Here is a 16,328-nt window from a genome sequence, read left to right on the forward strand (position 1 = left end):
AATCCCAATGAAATCAAAAACATAAAACATTTCTTATAAAGTTGGTGGAAAATTAATTGAAATTTAATATTGTAGTTGATAAAATGTTAACAAAAAGTGTTTAAAATAATTTAATCACTTTATTTATAAATTTTTAAAGAAAAAATTAAAAGTTTATATTTAAAAAAAAAAACAGATGGAAGAACTGAATTATAAAAATTGAAAGATTGAATTTGCTTTCAAAAAATACTAAAAAACCAAGATTACACATTCGTTGTAATAGAAGGACTAAAAGCATATTACAAATTACAATATATAACATCAAATTATTAATTTGTGGAGATGTTTCACCTCTTGTCAGTAGAAGCGAACAATATATATATATATATATATATATATATATATAGAGAGAGAGAGAGAGAGAGAGAGAGAGAGAGAGAGAGAGAGAGAGAGAGAGAGAGAGAGAGAGCAAAATCATAAAAGAACAGGTTAAAAATAAGCAGTATGGGCTTAGAATTACAAAAAACGTCTTATTTTACTTTCAGGTTTTCAACCATTTTAAGAACTCAGACTACCATTTTACAAACTTAGCATTGATTCCCACACGGTTTGATTTCTGTGAATCCATTGAAATTCAAGTTGTAAGGAATTTAAATATCTTGTTGGGTATCAACATACAAGTGGAGTCTCTCTTGAAAAGAAAAAAAGTGTTCACCAAGGGATTGTAATCGTACTGTTGAATAGAGAACGCATATGTAATAAACCTAATCCTGTTGCTAATGAAGGAAACCATAACGTTAATCATGAAGGGGACTCAAACACGATTGTAGGCCACTGACTTGCTGAAGAGGCGCCTGATGTATATGACTTGCAGTGCACTAACAGCAGCCAAGAGAAGGTACTCTCCCACAGTGTAGAATACAACACGCTTCCTTGTGCTCTCATTCGCTACAAACAGAGTTGAGTTATAAGAACACAGAAGAGGATAACATATATTCCCAAGTACTTATTTACTCATGGAAACAGTACAAGTGACAAGATGTAGTATATACAAGCATCAGATATAAATGATGTGTATAATCAACAGATATCATGTCACCGAACAGTTTATCAACCCCAAAATTAGAGTGTTCTAAGCCAACAATACGCTGTACGAACAAACTGGTTGAAGAAAAAAGAAAACCACTCACTATGGCGATGTCTCGCATCACGAGCTTTCAAGTACTTTTGTTCAGCTGTAACAGATTCTAGTGCCTCTCTGAGCTCAGCAATCTTAACATTAATTGGGTCCAAATGCTCTGCAAACCATCAAAGTTAAAGGGGAGCCTTGAAAACCAAAAAATAGAAATGAAAAAGGAACACTTGGACCATTCTTCATAAATGTCATGAACTAGGATAGTAGAATCTACTATGAAAAGCTTCTTACACAGAACTTACCATCTTTGGCAAGATCATGCTCAGAGGGGATGTGACCAACATGAATGTAGAAAGAAACAGTCTCAGGTGTTGAGTAAGGGTTATGAAAACAAAATTTATACATTCCATGTGTTGGGGCTTTAAAACTGAACTTGTCACCAGAGGTTCCCTTGATATTGTGGACAGTATTCCCCGCAGCAGATGTCACCTACAGATAACTGAAAAATTAGGATATCTGGAAAGCTAGAGTTTCAAACTATTTACAATTTTGGGCAGGTCATCTGACAAACTACCGCTAAGCCACAATTAAATCATACAATCAGCAACCAAAGATGGCTGCCAATGTGCTTCCCACGATAGAGGCTAGCACAAAATGGCCCTTCATGCAGAGGTTACCAACCAACAAGAGTCTTCAACAACTTATATTGATATAGTCAAACCTCCAAAGGACTCAAGGTCCCAAGATGCACTCCACAGTAAACAAAAATGTACAATACTTGAACATTAAATAAATGCCATCCATTGGTAAAATGCATCATATCCTTTAAGCCCCCCATGTCACCACTTTCTGCCATTCAATTGCAACCCAACTTCACCGCAAATACTTCAAAAAGGGAATGGAGAATGTTTTCCAGATTCCAAGTTAATGATCATGTCTCAATTAATCTCAGTCATAAATTTCTATTGAAATGTGTGATTTTTATTTGAAAATTTGAAAATTGATTTTCTAAAGCAAAAAGCAATTAGGGGCTTATATCTCCCAAACAAAACTAAGATGAATTTCCATCGGCGATTTTGGTGCAATACTGCTGTTCTCCAGTCAGAATTGTTTCCCCACGGTAATCTATGTTAATCATTAACTGAAACCTTTATCATGCGACTTAACACAGTGAAACTCCAATTCTGATTGGAGAATAATACCTAAACACGGGTGAATCTGCATCTAAGTTTACCCTATATCCCCAGCAAACACGCAGAATAAACTAGGATTCGTAATTATGTACATACATGGATCATCATAATAATAATTGATCTTCGTAATAAACATAAAAAATCCCTCTAGAAAATAAAAAAAAAAATGTCAACTATTATAAACCCTGGACAAAAAAATCGAAAACCCCAAAGTAAATTGATAATTGAGTCAATTAGCAAGTGATTAGGGCAAATGATTAGATGAGAAAAGTGATAGAGATTGCACTGACCGTGAAATCAATGCCGGGGTGATCGGAGTTCCAGAAAATATCATGGTCGACGACAACAAAGTTCCCCGAAACGGTGTCGCCCTCGTAAAGCACGTACTCGTAGACGCACTCGACGTCGTTCACCGTCACAGACAGCGATTCAATGCGAGCGAAGAAGCTCACCATCAGACACATCAAAACCGTCCACATCTTTGCGCTTCTCATTTTGCTTGCAACCCCTCTCTTAGGGTTTTATTATTTTGAAGCTGAAAATTTTGAAATTGAGAGGAATTGTTGTTGTGGGCAAGTGAGAAGCGCTTCCAGATCTTAAAGACTGTGTGTGACAGTCACAGACACTTTGACTAAGCTTGATTCTTTCTTCTCTCTCTCTCGCTTCTTCTGCGAGTGCAGCGCTGCAAAACGGCACCTTTTGATGGAGCCGCCGTTTTTAGTAGAGCTGACGTGTCAAACGTAGACGTGCACCAGCCAATCAGAGAACGGATTAGGTGCTTATGTCAGAGGCTGAAACACAAAATTCCATAATTTAAATCAAATTTAAAAATGTATTAAATCATACAATAAAATTAAGAAAATAATTTAGTTAAAAATTTAAAACTCAGAATAAGGAAATCTAGTCATGAAATATTTAGTTTTTTTTAAAAAAAATATGATTTTTGTCTTCACAAATAAATAAGTAAATATTCAACATTTGTTCCTAATTTTTTTAATATATTTTTCGTTTTCACATAATTGAAATATATAGTTTTTTTTTAAACATAATTTTGAATTTAAATAAATTCAAATATGTGATGATTATTTTTTATATTGATTATTTGTTATAAACTAACAAACATTGTTAAAAAAAAAAAAAACATATTTTATCCATATTTCAATTTGAAACTAAGTGACAAATTGAATTGAGTGCTCGAACCAATATAATTTGTCGGTACAATTTTCAAATAACAAGTTGGTCTTTTTAATACGAAGGTGTTCCTTCCCTTCTCATTGAGAAAAACATCAAAGCTCAACAGCTAGCGTTGAAAATGGAGAAGTTGCAGCTGCATGTCCCGAGAGTTAAGCTTGGAAGTCAAGGCTTAGAGGTAGTAACCTTATTGCTTTTTTCACCAACACTATAGTATCTCTCTATACATGAACCGCAGTTGTGTTTTTTTTTTTATCCTTGTTTTTAACTGGTTAGTTTTATTGACTAAGAAGAGATTAATTAAACCGTTCCCAACTGTCATTTTATGCTTCTTAATTGTAATCAATCTCTGCAGTTGACAACTTAGTTTGAATGAAGAGTCACTGTCTGTTACCATGATCATCCCAGCTATGAGAATAAAATCTTGCACTTACAATTGGTTCTAAATTTCTAATATTGTGGTTGGTAAATAGGTAATTTAAGTCAACGCTCTTGTCTCTTCTTCATTCTCGATTATTATACATCACTATTAGTGTCATAACTCATAAGACTATTTGCGGACAAAGGATCATTCAAATACACACTTTTCATCATTCATAATAGGACCTTTTCTACCCCACAATTTGCCTGTGATTATTTCCCCACCCTGGCATCTTCAATTTGGTGGCTCTTATCCTGATACATACATAATAAATAGCTTTTATTATTGAAATTGGCTTTTGTTTTAAGCACCAGATAAAATTAAAAAAAAATAGTGTTGATTTTGAGCCACATGAATGACTGGGCTTATAATTAGAAATTTAGATAATATTCAAAGGTAATAACAGGAGTAGTGTCAGTTGTTAATTTGAGCATATATATTTGGCCAGCAGAACTGAATGTTTCAATCAAATTTGTCATACACTGTTGTTTATTTTTCATGATTGGTTATGTTAGAATATGTATGTGATTATTCTCTGAACTTTGAAGTCTTGCTTATTGCTATGGAACCAAAACATGGTAAGAGGAGAGATTATCTGCTATACTGTATGATATACCAAAAAGACTTCCATACATCAATTTTTTTGTTCCTCTTTCCCACCTTCTCCCTATCTTCCTCTCTTCAGTTCTCTCTTTTAGCCGATTAAGTCTTCGTGATGAAATAAATAACTTCCTGTAATTATTCTCTTCTGGAGTGCAGATATCAAGGTTGGGCTTTGGATGTGTAGGACTATCTGGACTTTATAATGCTCCCCTCTCGCACGAAGCTGGATGTTCAATTATTAAAGAAGCATTCAATATGGGTGTTACCTTCTTTGACACATCAGATTTTTATGGACTTAATCATGATAATGAAATTATGATTGGAAAGGTAACATATTATCCAACTAATTGCTTTTTTTAATTGATTCTAAGAGCCAATAATATATTATCATTTTATATCAGCTGTAGTTTATATGATGGTCAACAACTAATTCAGAAAGAGACCACACTATTTAGAATTTAATGTCCCAAATTTCATTATATGGCATAATACAAGTTTGCATTTAACGTGCTTATTGATTTCTTTGCTTCTGTCTTCAGGCTTTAAAAGAACTTCCTCGGGAAAAAGTCCAGTTGGCTACAAAATTTGGTCTTGTTAGATCTGATGGGGTGTTTGCTGGGGTAAAAGGTACTCCTGAATATGTGCGGCAGTGCTGTGAAGCTAGTCTTAAGCGCCTTGATGTTGAGTACATTGACCTATACTATCAACATCGAGTTGACACTTCAGTGCCAATTGAAGACACCGTAAGCTTTGAATGCTTTTTGTCTCTCTTGTTAGTTATGCATTCCCTTCTAACAGTTCTAAATTCTAGATGATTATATGCTTTAAAATTGGTCTTTGTAAGGAAGATGGGGGAGCTCAAAAAGCTGGTAAACGAAGGAAAGATAAAGTATATTGGCTTGTCTCAAGCTAGTCCTGACACTATAAAGAGAGCACATGCTGTTCATCCTATTTCTGCTTTGCAAATGGAATATTCTTTATGGACCCGTGACATTGAAGAAGAGATTATTCCACTATGCAGGTAATTTAAGTAGAATAACTACCTCTACTGTTGATATTGTCACTTGTTACAGTTATACTGGAGTTTGATATTCTTGTCTAAGATGTTTTCTAACTCTTTTAGACATGCATTTAAATAGATTGATTATCTGCAAAATATCTGAATGAAATTATTAATTGTCTAGCATAGAACATGTGCTTGCAGGGAACTTGGGATTGGAATAGTGGCATATAGCCCTCTTGGTCATGGCTTTTTCGCAGGGAAGGCAGCGGTAGAGACTTTGCCTAGTCAGAGCGCACTGGTATGTAGCTAGTGACTAGTAAACCAATTTCAGGTTTGCATGAATTTGTAGCCTTTTCCTATAACTTGTCAAAATAAAATTGACTGGTTCAAATTTCAAACCATTTGTAGGATCATATGATTGTGTTGGATAGGACTAATCTATTCCTGCAGGGATTGTCTATTGAATTTTGATGTTTCTGATACAGGCTGAAGATGCCAGGTTCAGTGGAGAAAATTTGGAAAAGAACAAGCTTTTCTATAATCGAATTGCTGATTTGGCTTCTAAACATTCATGCACTCCTTCTCAGTTAGCCTTAGCATGGTTTCTCCATCAGGGAAATGACATAGTCCCTATCCCTGGTAGTGTCTTTATTACATTTAAGAAGACTACATAGTTTAACATATGTGATGAGTTGCTTACTATATGCTTCTACAGTTCCACATCCACTGTTAATTCTTGAACTTCCTTAATCATATGTATGTTTAACAAATTCTGCCAATTTATTTTACTGCATTTTACTTATTTCTCTCCTAAATACAACTTGATAAAGAAGGAAAAAGGATGATATTGTAACTTGCTTTATCGATCTATTATCTGTGCATATTGTGCATTTGTTGATTCGAAAACTTTTGTCCATAAGTAAGATTGCATAAGTAGTTGTTATAAGCTTAATCATATATTTCTTTGATTCTATAGGGACTACTAAAATCAAGAACCTTGAAAACAACGTTGGATCTGTGGCTGTGAAACTTACAAATGCAGAGTTGAGTGAAATTTCTGATGCAGTTCCTGTTTATGAAGTTGCTGGGGAAGCACCAGGCCTTGGTTCTTTATCGCAATATACTTGGAAGTTTGCTACCACCCCATCAAAGTAATTGTGTTAGAGAAGATAAACACGACTTTTTCTTCCCTCACAATCCATTCACGAAAATGAGTGAGTAGATTTTTCAGTGTATTGTTGATAATTGGTGAAAGGAATCGTGCTACTCTGTTGTGAATAAGAATTGTGTTTGTATTAAACCATTATGCTTATCTCTATAATGTATCATCTGGGAACCTCTCCAAGATAATGATGGTAAAGTTAACAGGTATATATAATTAGGAAAACTAACTGATAAGTTAACTAAAATTTATAAGCTATAAGTTAACAGCTGAAAAACTAAAAAGTTTATAGTTGATTTAGTGAAATTGTTTGATAATATTAATAGATAAGTTAGTAGCTTATCAAGACCATGTGACAAGGGATTACTAGTCACAATAAGCTAGTAGTTTTTTTTTTTTTTTTTTTCATTTTTACCCTTAATAATTTATACCAATCCACAAATAGCCTTGTAAAAACAACTACTCCAACCTACTAGACAGACACCATATACATATCATGTGTAATAATTATCCACATGCATCCAATATGTATCTACCCAGCAGCAGACCAATCCGAATGCTACAAATCAAAATCAGAAGGCACAAAAACTGGACCAGACCTTGAAACCAAGTGACAATATCAGTTAAATCAACAAAACCACCCCGACATGCTAGCCAGAATATATGACGAGTTCTTTTTGAGAATTTTGAAAATGAAAATTACAAAACTTCTTGGCAAATGATAATTACAAGAATACAATGCAAAGACTCTGGATTCTTTCGCTGGGGAATTTCTTCCTTTCTCTTGTTTTTTTTTTTTCTCTACGACGGCACCCTGTGTGGTCCTCTTCAATTTGGTAATGCTTTTTTTTTCTTTCAAAAATAAATCTACATTTAAAAGAATAAAATAAAATAAAAATGCCCAATTTGCTTTTATTTCCAGTTATTATTTTTGGCTTTCCATTATTTTAAAAGATAAAGAAGCATATCTTAAAATCCTACCACCTCTCATGAATAACATCAATTAAAAGTTAATTCACATTACATGATTTTAACGCTATTTTTTTTTGTTAATCTTATCACTTAATAAAAAGAAATAAGTGTATGGTCTGGTATCATTACGTATTTAAAATTATAATTGTTTTTTATTTTATGATAATATTGATACGAAATAGCCTCATAATGAATAATAATGCAATATTTTTCCGATTTATTTCATGTACAGATTTAGATTTGAATTCAAATACTGAACCACCGTTACCACTTATAATCTATTATCGTGCTATAGATAATTGAGTTTTATTAATTTTTAAATTAAAAAAATCTGGCGACATGATTAAGACCATGAAGAAGTGTAATGATCTGTATTAATTTGCCCTTAAAATAGAGAGAAAGAATTTTTAAAAGCAAAAGAAGTTTTCGCCTTTTCGGTTGGTAGTGTGGTGTGGACAGAGTGAACCACTTTACCAAGGGGAACTTTTTAAGTTTTCAACGTTTTGGCCTATTTCTTATTTTGTTGAGCACTTTTCTGTTTCAGAGTCTTCAACTTTGCATCTCAAGGCGTTGAAAAATGGAGAAGGCACATATGCAAGTCCCAAGAGTTAAACTGGGTAACCAAGGCTTAGAGGTAAAACTTGCTGCTTTTACCATCAAACCAAAGTGATCCCCAGTGTTGTTTACTGTTCATTACCGATAGTAGTTGTTTACAATGAACTGAATTAATTCAGCATTAAGAGGAACAACACATTCAACCATTTTTTAGTACCTTCAATTGTGATCACATGCTTGTTTTTGCCAATCTCTGCAGTTGATCACTTGATTGAAGGAAAGGATACCGTTTTCATGATCATCAACTCAAGGAATTATTATATGCAAAAAAATGACATGATTCTAATGCTTACATTACATATGAATTGTGAAAATATAATATAAATGAATGCTCAAATATCCTCTGCTGCTGCATATGTATACTAATGTTATAAATAAATCTGCTTTTACTAACCTGTAGCACCATATATGTTTTCTTTTCTTTTTTGTTTGGGGGGTGTTCATTTCATTAACAGACGCTTCCAGTTTTGACATTTATGGTAATTTGTCCTGCTTCTTCATTGAAATTCAGTTGGTATCCCCATAAGCAATGTTTTTAATTGTAGTCACGGTTGCGATTTCATTCCAATCTTTGACATTGTGAAAAATTACAGAGAAATGCGGTTGATGCAACTGCAATTGCAGTTGCAATATGGTCATGGAGAGTCCAAAGACCTTGATGTTGTGGTCAAAATTGTAGTTATGAACCGTTTTTGAAAACCTTGCCCGTAAGTATAGATTATCTTCCAAAGTACAAACCTTAATAGGACTCTTCATCACAGGTAACAGAAGCTTTTGGATAAAGAATCCTTCAGATATACTTTTCATCACTCATAAATCATAATAGGACTTTGTTCTCCCAATTTCCTCTCCATCCCTAGGAATCTTCTATTTGGTGGAATCTTACTGGGCATATACTTGTAGGACGAGTAACTTTTACTTTTTAAGCGGATGACAGTGGTAATGTTGAATGACTTTACTTATTTGGATAATTTTAGATTCAGATATTAAAGGAGTAGTACAATGTTACTATGTTAGTTGTAGAGTATAAGTTAGTTAGAAATTCAGAGTATGTACAAGAGTAATCTCTTTACTACATACAAGAGAGTTATATAATACATTAACATTTCAGATCCTCTTTCTCACCTGTTAGTTGACCTAGTCTTTGATTCAATATTTGTGATAAGAGAAGAACCTGCTGTGTATATTCAATTGTTGAATGCAGGTTTCTAGGTTGGGCTTTGGATGTGGAGGACTATCTGGAATTTATAATGCCCCCCTCTCGCATGAAGAAGGATGTTCAATCATTAAGGAAGTGTTCAATAAGGGTGTTACCTTCTTTGATACATCAGATCTTTACGGACAAAATCATGATAATGAAATCATGGTTGGTAAGGTAACATATTATCCAACTAATTAGTCTTTTTTATTTTATTTTAATTCTAGGTGTTAAAAGCACATAATCATATTGTATTAGTTTCAAATTGTAATAACTTGATTAGTCATTTGTTAACAGTGCATTCACAAATAGATCTCTACCTAGATGAGGTAAAGGGCATGTGTTAACATGATAAGTTTGCTCAGACAATCACATAGTCGGAGAGTAACAAAACTTGTGGAAAATTTAAGTCTATTATGATATCATCAGTGGGACACAATAAGAATAAACTAAACTTACACACATGAAAGCAAGAAAGGAGAGGAAGATATTCAAAAACACTATGTACTTCAACTCACTTCATACCACACGTTATAGGCAAATTTCATATATCATAAACTTCCTAGGTGATACACATCTAAGGCGGTGGAGTATTCTTACCAACATATTATAATTAAAAATGTCTTTTCTGCTGACATCACTCATCAGGCTTTGAAACAACTTCCCCGAGAAAAAGTCCAGTTGGCTACAAAATTTGGTGTTACGGTATCAGGTCCAGATGGGTTGGATTTTGGGGTAAAAGGTACCCCTGAATATGTGCGACAGTGCTGTGAAGCTAGTCTTAAACGGCTTGATGTGGACCATATTGATTTATACTATCAACATCGTGTTGACACTTCAGTGCCAATTGAAGACACTGTAAGCTTTTAATGCTTTTCCTCTCGTTAGTTATGCATATAACATTCCAATTTCCAGCACTTATAAATTCTTGATGATTAAGTTGTTTAATATTGATCAATGCATGAAAGATGGGAGAGCTCAAACAGCTTGTAAATGAAGGAAAGATAAAATATATTGGGTTGTCAGAGGCTAATGCTGACACTATAAGGAGAGCACATGCTGTTCATCCTATTACTGCTTTGCAAATGGAGTATTCCTTATGGACTCGTGACATTGAAGAAGAAATAATTCCACTCTGCAGGTGTTTAAATAGAAATATTAACTCTAGTGCATATATTGTCAATAACACAATTGTACATTTGCACTTGAGTTTTAATTTGATATATTAACTCTCAGTTATGCTTCTAACTTAAATTATCTACAAAACATCTGAAAGAAAATTGTTGCTGTATATGTCTAACTATGAAGCATTTTGTAATTGTAGACAACTTGGGATTGGAATAGTGGCATATAGTCCTCTTGGTCGTGGCTTTTTTGCAGGAAAGGCAGTGGTAGAGACTTTGCCTAGTCAGAGCTTGCTGGTAATGCAGCTAGTGTCAACTTGTAGCTCTTCCAGATTATGATGGTCTAAATAACACCAATATAGGTCATACATATCACACTGTTAGTTCTATTTCTGCAGTGGTTGTCTATTGAATTTTCTTGTTGTTTCTGTGACAGAGTATGCATCCCAGGTTCACGGGAGAAAATTTGGAGAAGAACAAGCTTTTCTATAAACGACTTGATGACTTGGCTTCTAAGCATGCCTGCACTCCTTCACAATTAGCCTTAGCATGGCTTCTCCATCAGGGAAATGACATAATCCCTATACCTGGTAGTGTCTTTACATTTAGGGAGACTTTCATGTTCAACATATTTGATGAGTTTCCCTTGTCACGTGCTTAACAAATTATGCCAATTTATTTTTCTGGATTTCTCTTAAAAAATTACTACCCCATGGAGAAGAAAAAACATGACATAAAATTAAAACTCTTTTCTTCACAACTTTCATAAATCAATTTTCTATCTATATGTGGCATAATGAGCACTTGTTCATTCATAGTACCTAGATCTTGTCCATAAGTAATTATTCTAACCCATTTATCAATTAATGCTAATGACCAAATGCTTTTATCGTGCTTTTCTATGATACCATAGGGACTACTAAACTGAAGAACTTTGAAAACAACATTGGATCTCTGACTGTGAAGCTTACAGAAGAAGATTTGAGGGAACTTTCTGAAGCAGTTCCTGTTTATGAAGTTGCTGGGACACGAGAGTATGGGATGTTAAGCAACTATACTTGGAAGTTTGCAACTACACCACCAAAGCAATTGAGTTGATAAGAACCGTGCAAGTTTGTAATGAAATAATGCTGTATTTGTATTCACTCATTATGCTTATCACAATAAAATAACCACTGGGATTCTCCCCAAGATAGTGGCTGTGAAATGGAAATTAAAAAAAAAAAAAAAACTCACACACTTTTCTTCCCCTTAAACTATGTTATTTATGCTGGTTTATTTTTTATGCTGGACTTATATCAGATATATTTTCATAATTCCATGTTATGGGGAAGGATAGCCCTTTCAAGCTTATCTTCTAGGATTTGCTATGTGCTGGCAAAAGGCAAAGCAGTAATTAATTTTACAACTTAACTGACAGTGACACTATGCTTTTAGTTAAGCAAAAAATAATGTTGTTTGATATTTCAAAATTCGCCGAAGTTATTCTTAACGGTCACTCTGATGTTCAATGATATGTTTTTTTACTACCTGTGGAATTTTGATATTTTTCTAACTGTATAAACTGATTATTACAATGGTTTTATAATGGGCCATAATTTCTGTATCAATAACAATTACAATGAACAATGATTGCGGGCCGGGCAAATTAGCATGTGACTGTATAAATTAAACGGAAGATTAACTATATGAAAATTGAGAAGTTAATTGAAAACTGAAAGTAGAAAAATTAACATAGAGCTTGATAAAATCAATCGTTGAATTAATTGAAAAGTATAAAATATTAAAAAAATGATAAAACCATAATTTATCTAAAAAGAATAAACAGAAAATTTGATAAATATATTAAAGATAAAAATAAAAAAATAAAAAAAGTTAGAAATTAGTATTTTAAAAAATACTAATTCAAGTAATGTTTCAAAAAATATTAAAAACTATTAAGAAGCTATAAAAAAAGACTATTTACCGGATGATTAAATGAGATTTTCAACTTGTCGAAAAAACTAAAAATTACCTAAAATGTCTTACCGAATATAGTCTAAATATATTTTATTAAATTATTTTAAAAATAAATATTAAATGACTTTTATAACTTTTTTATATTATATATTTTTGTAATATCTTTTATACTTTTTATTTCCATATGCAATGCTCTTTTGGCACCGATTAGTAATTTACATTTGACTATTTTTAATCAACCAAATAATTCAGAAGCTAAAAGTATTTATTAAAAATATATTTATTATATAAAATAAAATAATGTAAAAAAATATTTTTTGCAGTAAAAGTATTTGATAAATTTTTTTGTAAATAATATGATGTTAAGAGACTTATTAGCTTATGTTAAAAAAGAGAGACTTATTAACAAAACTCTTTTAAATATTATTTTTAACTAGCATTCAAAAAGGGATCTATTTTACACTATTATCATCCATATTCTCTGTTTTTTCTTTTGGAACTAAACAATTAATATAATGAGAAAAAGTCTAATAACAAATTAATAATTATGCACAAGAAAAAGTTTTAAAAAATCCTTTCCTTTAATAAGCTATTTCTAAATTAATATTTATTTACTTATTTTGCAGCTGAATTTTTTTTCTATTTTGGGATTAATTTGCAACCCCTACGTCTTGATAATAATAAAAAAAAAACTCTTTCTATTCTTATAAATTTTACTTTTTCTAAGACTAAATCATTCATCAACTATTACCATGATCATTATTTATGATGCCGAATTCTTTTAATCTATAATCTATAAAAAATGATAAAGGATGTATCTTCTTTTGTTAGACATCTTTATCTCTTATTTGATTTATTTTTTTTACTTATTTATCCTTTAATTGTGTAACTTCTGCAAATAGTTTATTGTTTTAAAATTTTAATTATTCAAATACTTTTTAATATGTTTATTTTTTATTTTATTGTCAAAGTTATATTTAATATTTTAATAAATAAAAAATATTTTATCTTCGGTTTGGTTTTCTGACAACATGACATCCCTACTATTTTACTTTTTTTTTTTAAATGTTGTTAAATATTTCTACGGAATCTTTTTTGAACAAATAAGTGTTCCTAATTTTTACAAAATATTTTTATCTCAAACTTCAAATTGGCATCACACCCAATTAATCTCATTTCGACCCAATCAATCTAGAGATAAAAACAATCTTCAATTGCAGCATTTTCAAGTTAGGATCAAAATTAGAGTTTTGAATAAAGACCCAACTACTGTCAAACCACTTGTATGCCAACAATTTTTAGTACACCTCTAATTTTCAAACGCCTAATCAACACTCTTCATTTCTTTCTATTTATCTCTCTTTTTATTACATTTTACTTGTCATAGTTTTGACACAGCTAGCGCTGTCTAAAAATTATTTTTGTATACTTCATCCACAATTTGAAGTCTTAGGTCCAATCAAATTCTTAGAAGGCATGTCATCTTAACTGCATGAAGCGTTCAATGAATTACGCTTGCCTTCCTGGCTAAACACGGTTTGCATAGAATAGAAAGCATTTTGGTTAGAGCAACATTAGTAACATTGTTTTAAAGGCAGTTTTAGCATCTTGGTTAATTATCATCAATTAATAAGGATGACGCAGAGCCACCAATAAATTATCTAGAAGATATCCATAGAATGTTCTAGTCCTTACCAATCTAAGAAGCAGTAACAAAAATTAAAGTCTCTAACCATTTTAAAACCTCAGATTCACCGAAGGGTTCCCTTGGTCCTCATGGAAGCCACGTCTCCTACTTTCACCATGTGTGGACAAGTGAACCCACGTGAACCAATGACCTTTAGGACCTATACGCATGGCGTGGAACCAAAATATCCACCAGTATCCTTGCCCTCTAGTTCTATATAAGCAACCTTCTCCATTAAGCTACCACATCAAGGTTTGTGAAGCATCTAAGTGAGATACACAGTAGTTAGGTAGCAAGCATAAGTGTCTAACCTTAGAAACATATCTGCTACATATCGTGTGCATTTTGGAATTGTGCCACTAAAATTCTATTCATCTATGGCTGCCTCATCTTATGCTATGCAATCAATCCTTGCAAACCCTATGATCCGCATTTCCAGCGGGTCTAGGGAGAACCATTTTGGTGTTCCTGCTTATCACATGAGAAGGAATGTTGGCCTGAGAGTTAGGTCCATGGCTGAGGTACGTAGTTGATCACAACACAATTTTCAGATCTCGTAGTATACATATATAGTGTTTTTGTTACATGTTGAAATATTATTTGTTATGTTCCCTCAGGCATTTTGGAACTGTCATATGTAACCATTGTTTTCTTTTTTTTTATATGCAGGAAGAGCAACCAAGTCAGCCTGCGACCCCAGTTACACCACCACCAGCAGAACCCAAACCACAGCCAGTCTCTACTCCTTCACCAAAGGTGAGCCTAGTGTTGAATGTTAGACAAAATATAACCTTTGTTCTTCCTGATTTGAGCTTTAAACAAATACTCTATGGTTAGATTTTTGTGCTAATGATTGCGGAAATCAAATTTCACATTCTTCATGTGTGTCATTAATTAATTTAAGTTGGCAATTAACTAAAGCCTAAAGAAAGCACCAATATAACTATATTAAAGGAGAAATTATTACATGGTCTCAGACTCTCATTATCTCTATGAATCTCCACATGACACAAAACATAGTTAAGTTGTATTAACCTTTTCTTATAAATTGATAAACTCAATAAATACTTAGAGACTAATGAAGTAAGTTTAAGACCGTTGGTGGTGCTAAACCATATAATAATTTCTTCTATCATATAAGCAATTATGTAAATGTCAATTTTGACAAGCCTCTATTGACATGATGGTTAATGGCAGGTGAGCACCAAGTTTTCTGATGTGTTGGCGTTCAGTGGGCCAGCACCTGAGAGGATCAATGGAAGGTTGGCCATGATTGGGTTTGTGGGTGCAATGGCAGTGGAAGTAGCCAAAGGGCAAGGTGTGTTTGAACAAATATCCAATGGTGGTATCCCATGGTTCTTGGGAACAAGTGTGGTCCTTACCCTTGCTTCCTTGATTCCACTCTTCCAAGGGATCAGCGTGGAGTCTAAGTCCAAAGGGTTCATGTCCTCAGATGCAGAACTGTGGAATGGGAGATTTGCTATGTTGGGTTTGGTTGCTCTGGCTTTTACTGAGTATGTTAAGGGTGGTACCTTGGTGTAATTCAGTCATGAATGCACACCAAAATGGTCTTAAGTCATTCGTGGTTAGAAAGACCAATCTCTTTTTGTACTTGGTGCCTTTATTTAATCAGCATATAAAATTATCATTTTTTTTTATCAAAAAATATTAATCATTAGTATTTTATTAATTTTTGTTAATAAAAGAAATTCAACTAGTAATCTTTATCTTCTACACCATCTTCATATAAAATTGTATCATTAATCATAACCAAACTTCTTGGCATTGAATTGTTGTTTCCTTGTGTAGGAACCTGTAATCACTACGATAACAACAACTGTTTCAAAAAATCAAACAAAGTTTCTTCTACTAAGCGAGGTTGCCTATATATATAGACGCCGCTTTCTAAATTCGTCTAAAATTAAACTTGAAATATACGGAGAAAAGTCAAATTGTAGAATTATTACTAGTGATTCTTGTTTTGCTTTTTTCTTTTTTTTTACTGGACTGATGATTCTTGTTCTTGTTTTGTAATCTTTCTTGTTTATTATCATTTGCAGTTTGAACTGAAAAATAGAAACAAAAA

At 32.8% G+C, this 16,328-nt stretch overlaps 4 protein-coding genes across 8 annotated transcripts; 3 read left to right on the forward strand and 1 right to left on the reverse strand.

Annotated features, from left to right (window-relative positions):
- Window positions 1-753: 753 nt before the first annotated feature.
- Window positions 754-2,979, reverse strand: LOC100306668 (uncharacterized). Its single transcript, NM_001251524.2, is given in 4 exon segments — window positions 754-927; window positions 1,170-1,277; window positions 1,417-1,603; window positions 2,598-2,979. Coding segments are annotated over 4 exon segments (633 nt in total). The 5' UTR covers window positions 2,802-2,979; the 3' UTR covers window positions 754-793.
- A 544-nt stretch (window positions 2,980-3,523) lies between these two features.
- Window positions 3,524-6,825, forward strand: LOC100810870 (auxin-induced protein PCNT115-like). 5 transcript variants are annotated; one of them, XM_006588422.3, is made up of 7 exons: window positions 3,524-3,676; window positions 4,679-4,849; window positions 5,062-5,265; window positions 5,371-5,543; window positions 5,712-5,823; window positions 6,011-6,164; window positions 6,502-6,825. In XM_006588422.3, exons 1-7 carry the CDS (start codon window positions 3,620-3,622, stop codon window positions 6,678-6,680), a joined length of 1,050 nt encoding a protein of 349 aa, XP_006588485.1. In that variant the 5' UTR covers window positions 3,524-3,619; the 3' UTR covers window positions 6,681-6,825.
- Window positions 6,826-8,075: 1,250 nt separating this feature from the next.
- On the forward strand, window positions 8,076-11,787 carry LOC100811411 (auxin-induced protein PCNT115-like). Its single transcript, NM_001255549.2, has 7 exons — window positions 8,076-8,293; window positions 9,479-9,649; window positions 10,121-10,330; window positions 10,441-10,613; window positions 10,797-10,893; window positions 11,033-11,186; window positions 11,510-11,787. Exons 1-7 carry the CDS (start codon window positions 8,237-8,239, stop codon window positions 11,692-11,694), a joined length of 1,047 nt encoding a protein of 348 aa, NP_001242478.2. The 5' UTR covers window positions 8,076-8,236; the 3' UTR covers window positions 11,695-11,787.
- A 2,701-nt stretch (window positions 11,788-14,488) lies between these two features.
- Window positions 14,489-15,908, forward strand: LOC100306375 (chlorophyll A-B binding protein). Its single transcript, NM_001250913.2, has 3 exons — window positions 14,489-14,763; window positions 14,912-14,998; window positions 15,440-15,908. The coding sequence occupies exons 1-3, from the start codon at window positions 14,620-14,622 to the stop codon at window positions 15,782-15,784; spliced, it is 576 nt and encodes a 191-aa protein (NP_001237842.2). The 5' UTR covers window positions 14,489-14,619; the 3' UTR covers window positions 15,785-15,908.
- Window positions 15,909-16,328: the final 420 nt, after the last annotated feature.

This window comes from Glycine max, chromosome 10 (genome assembly GCF_000004515.6).
Source record: "Glycine max cultivar Williams 82 chromosome 10, Glycine_max_v4.0, whole genome shotgun sequence".
Classification (NCBI taxonomy): Eukaryota; Viridiplantae; Streptophyta; class Magnoliopsida; order Fabales; family Fabaceae; genus Glycine; species Glycine max.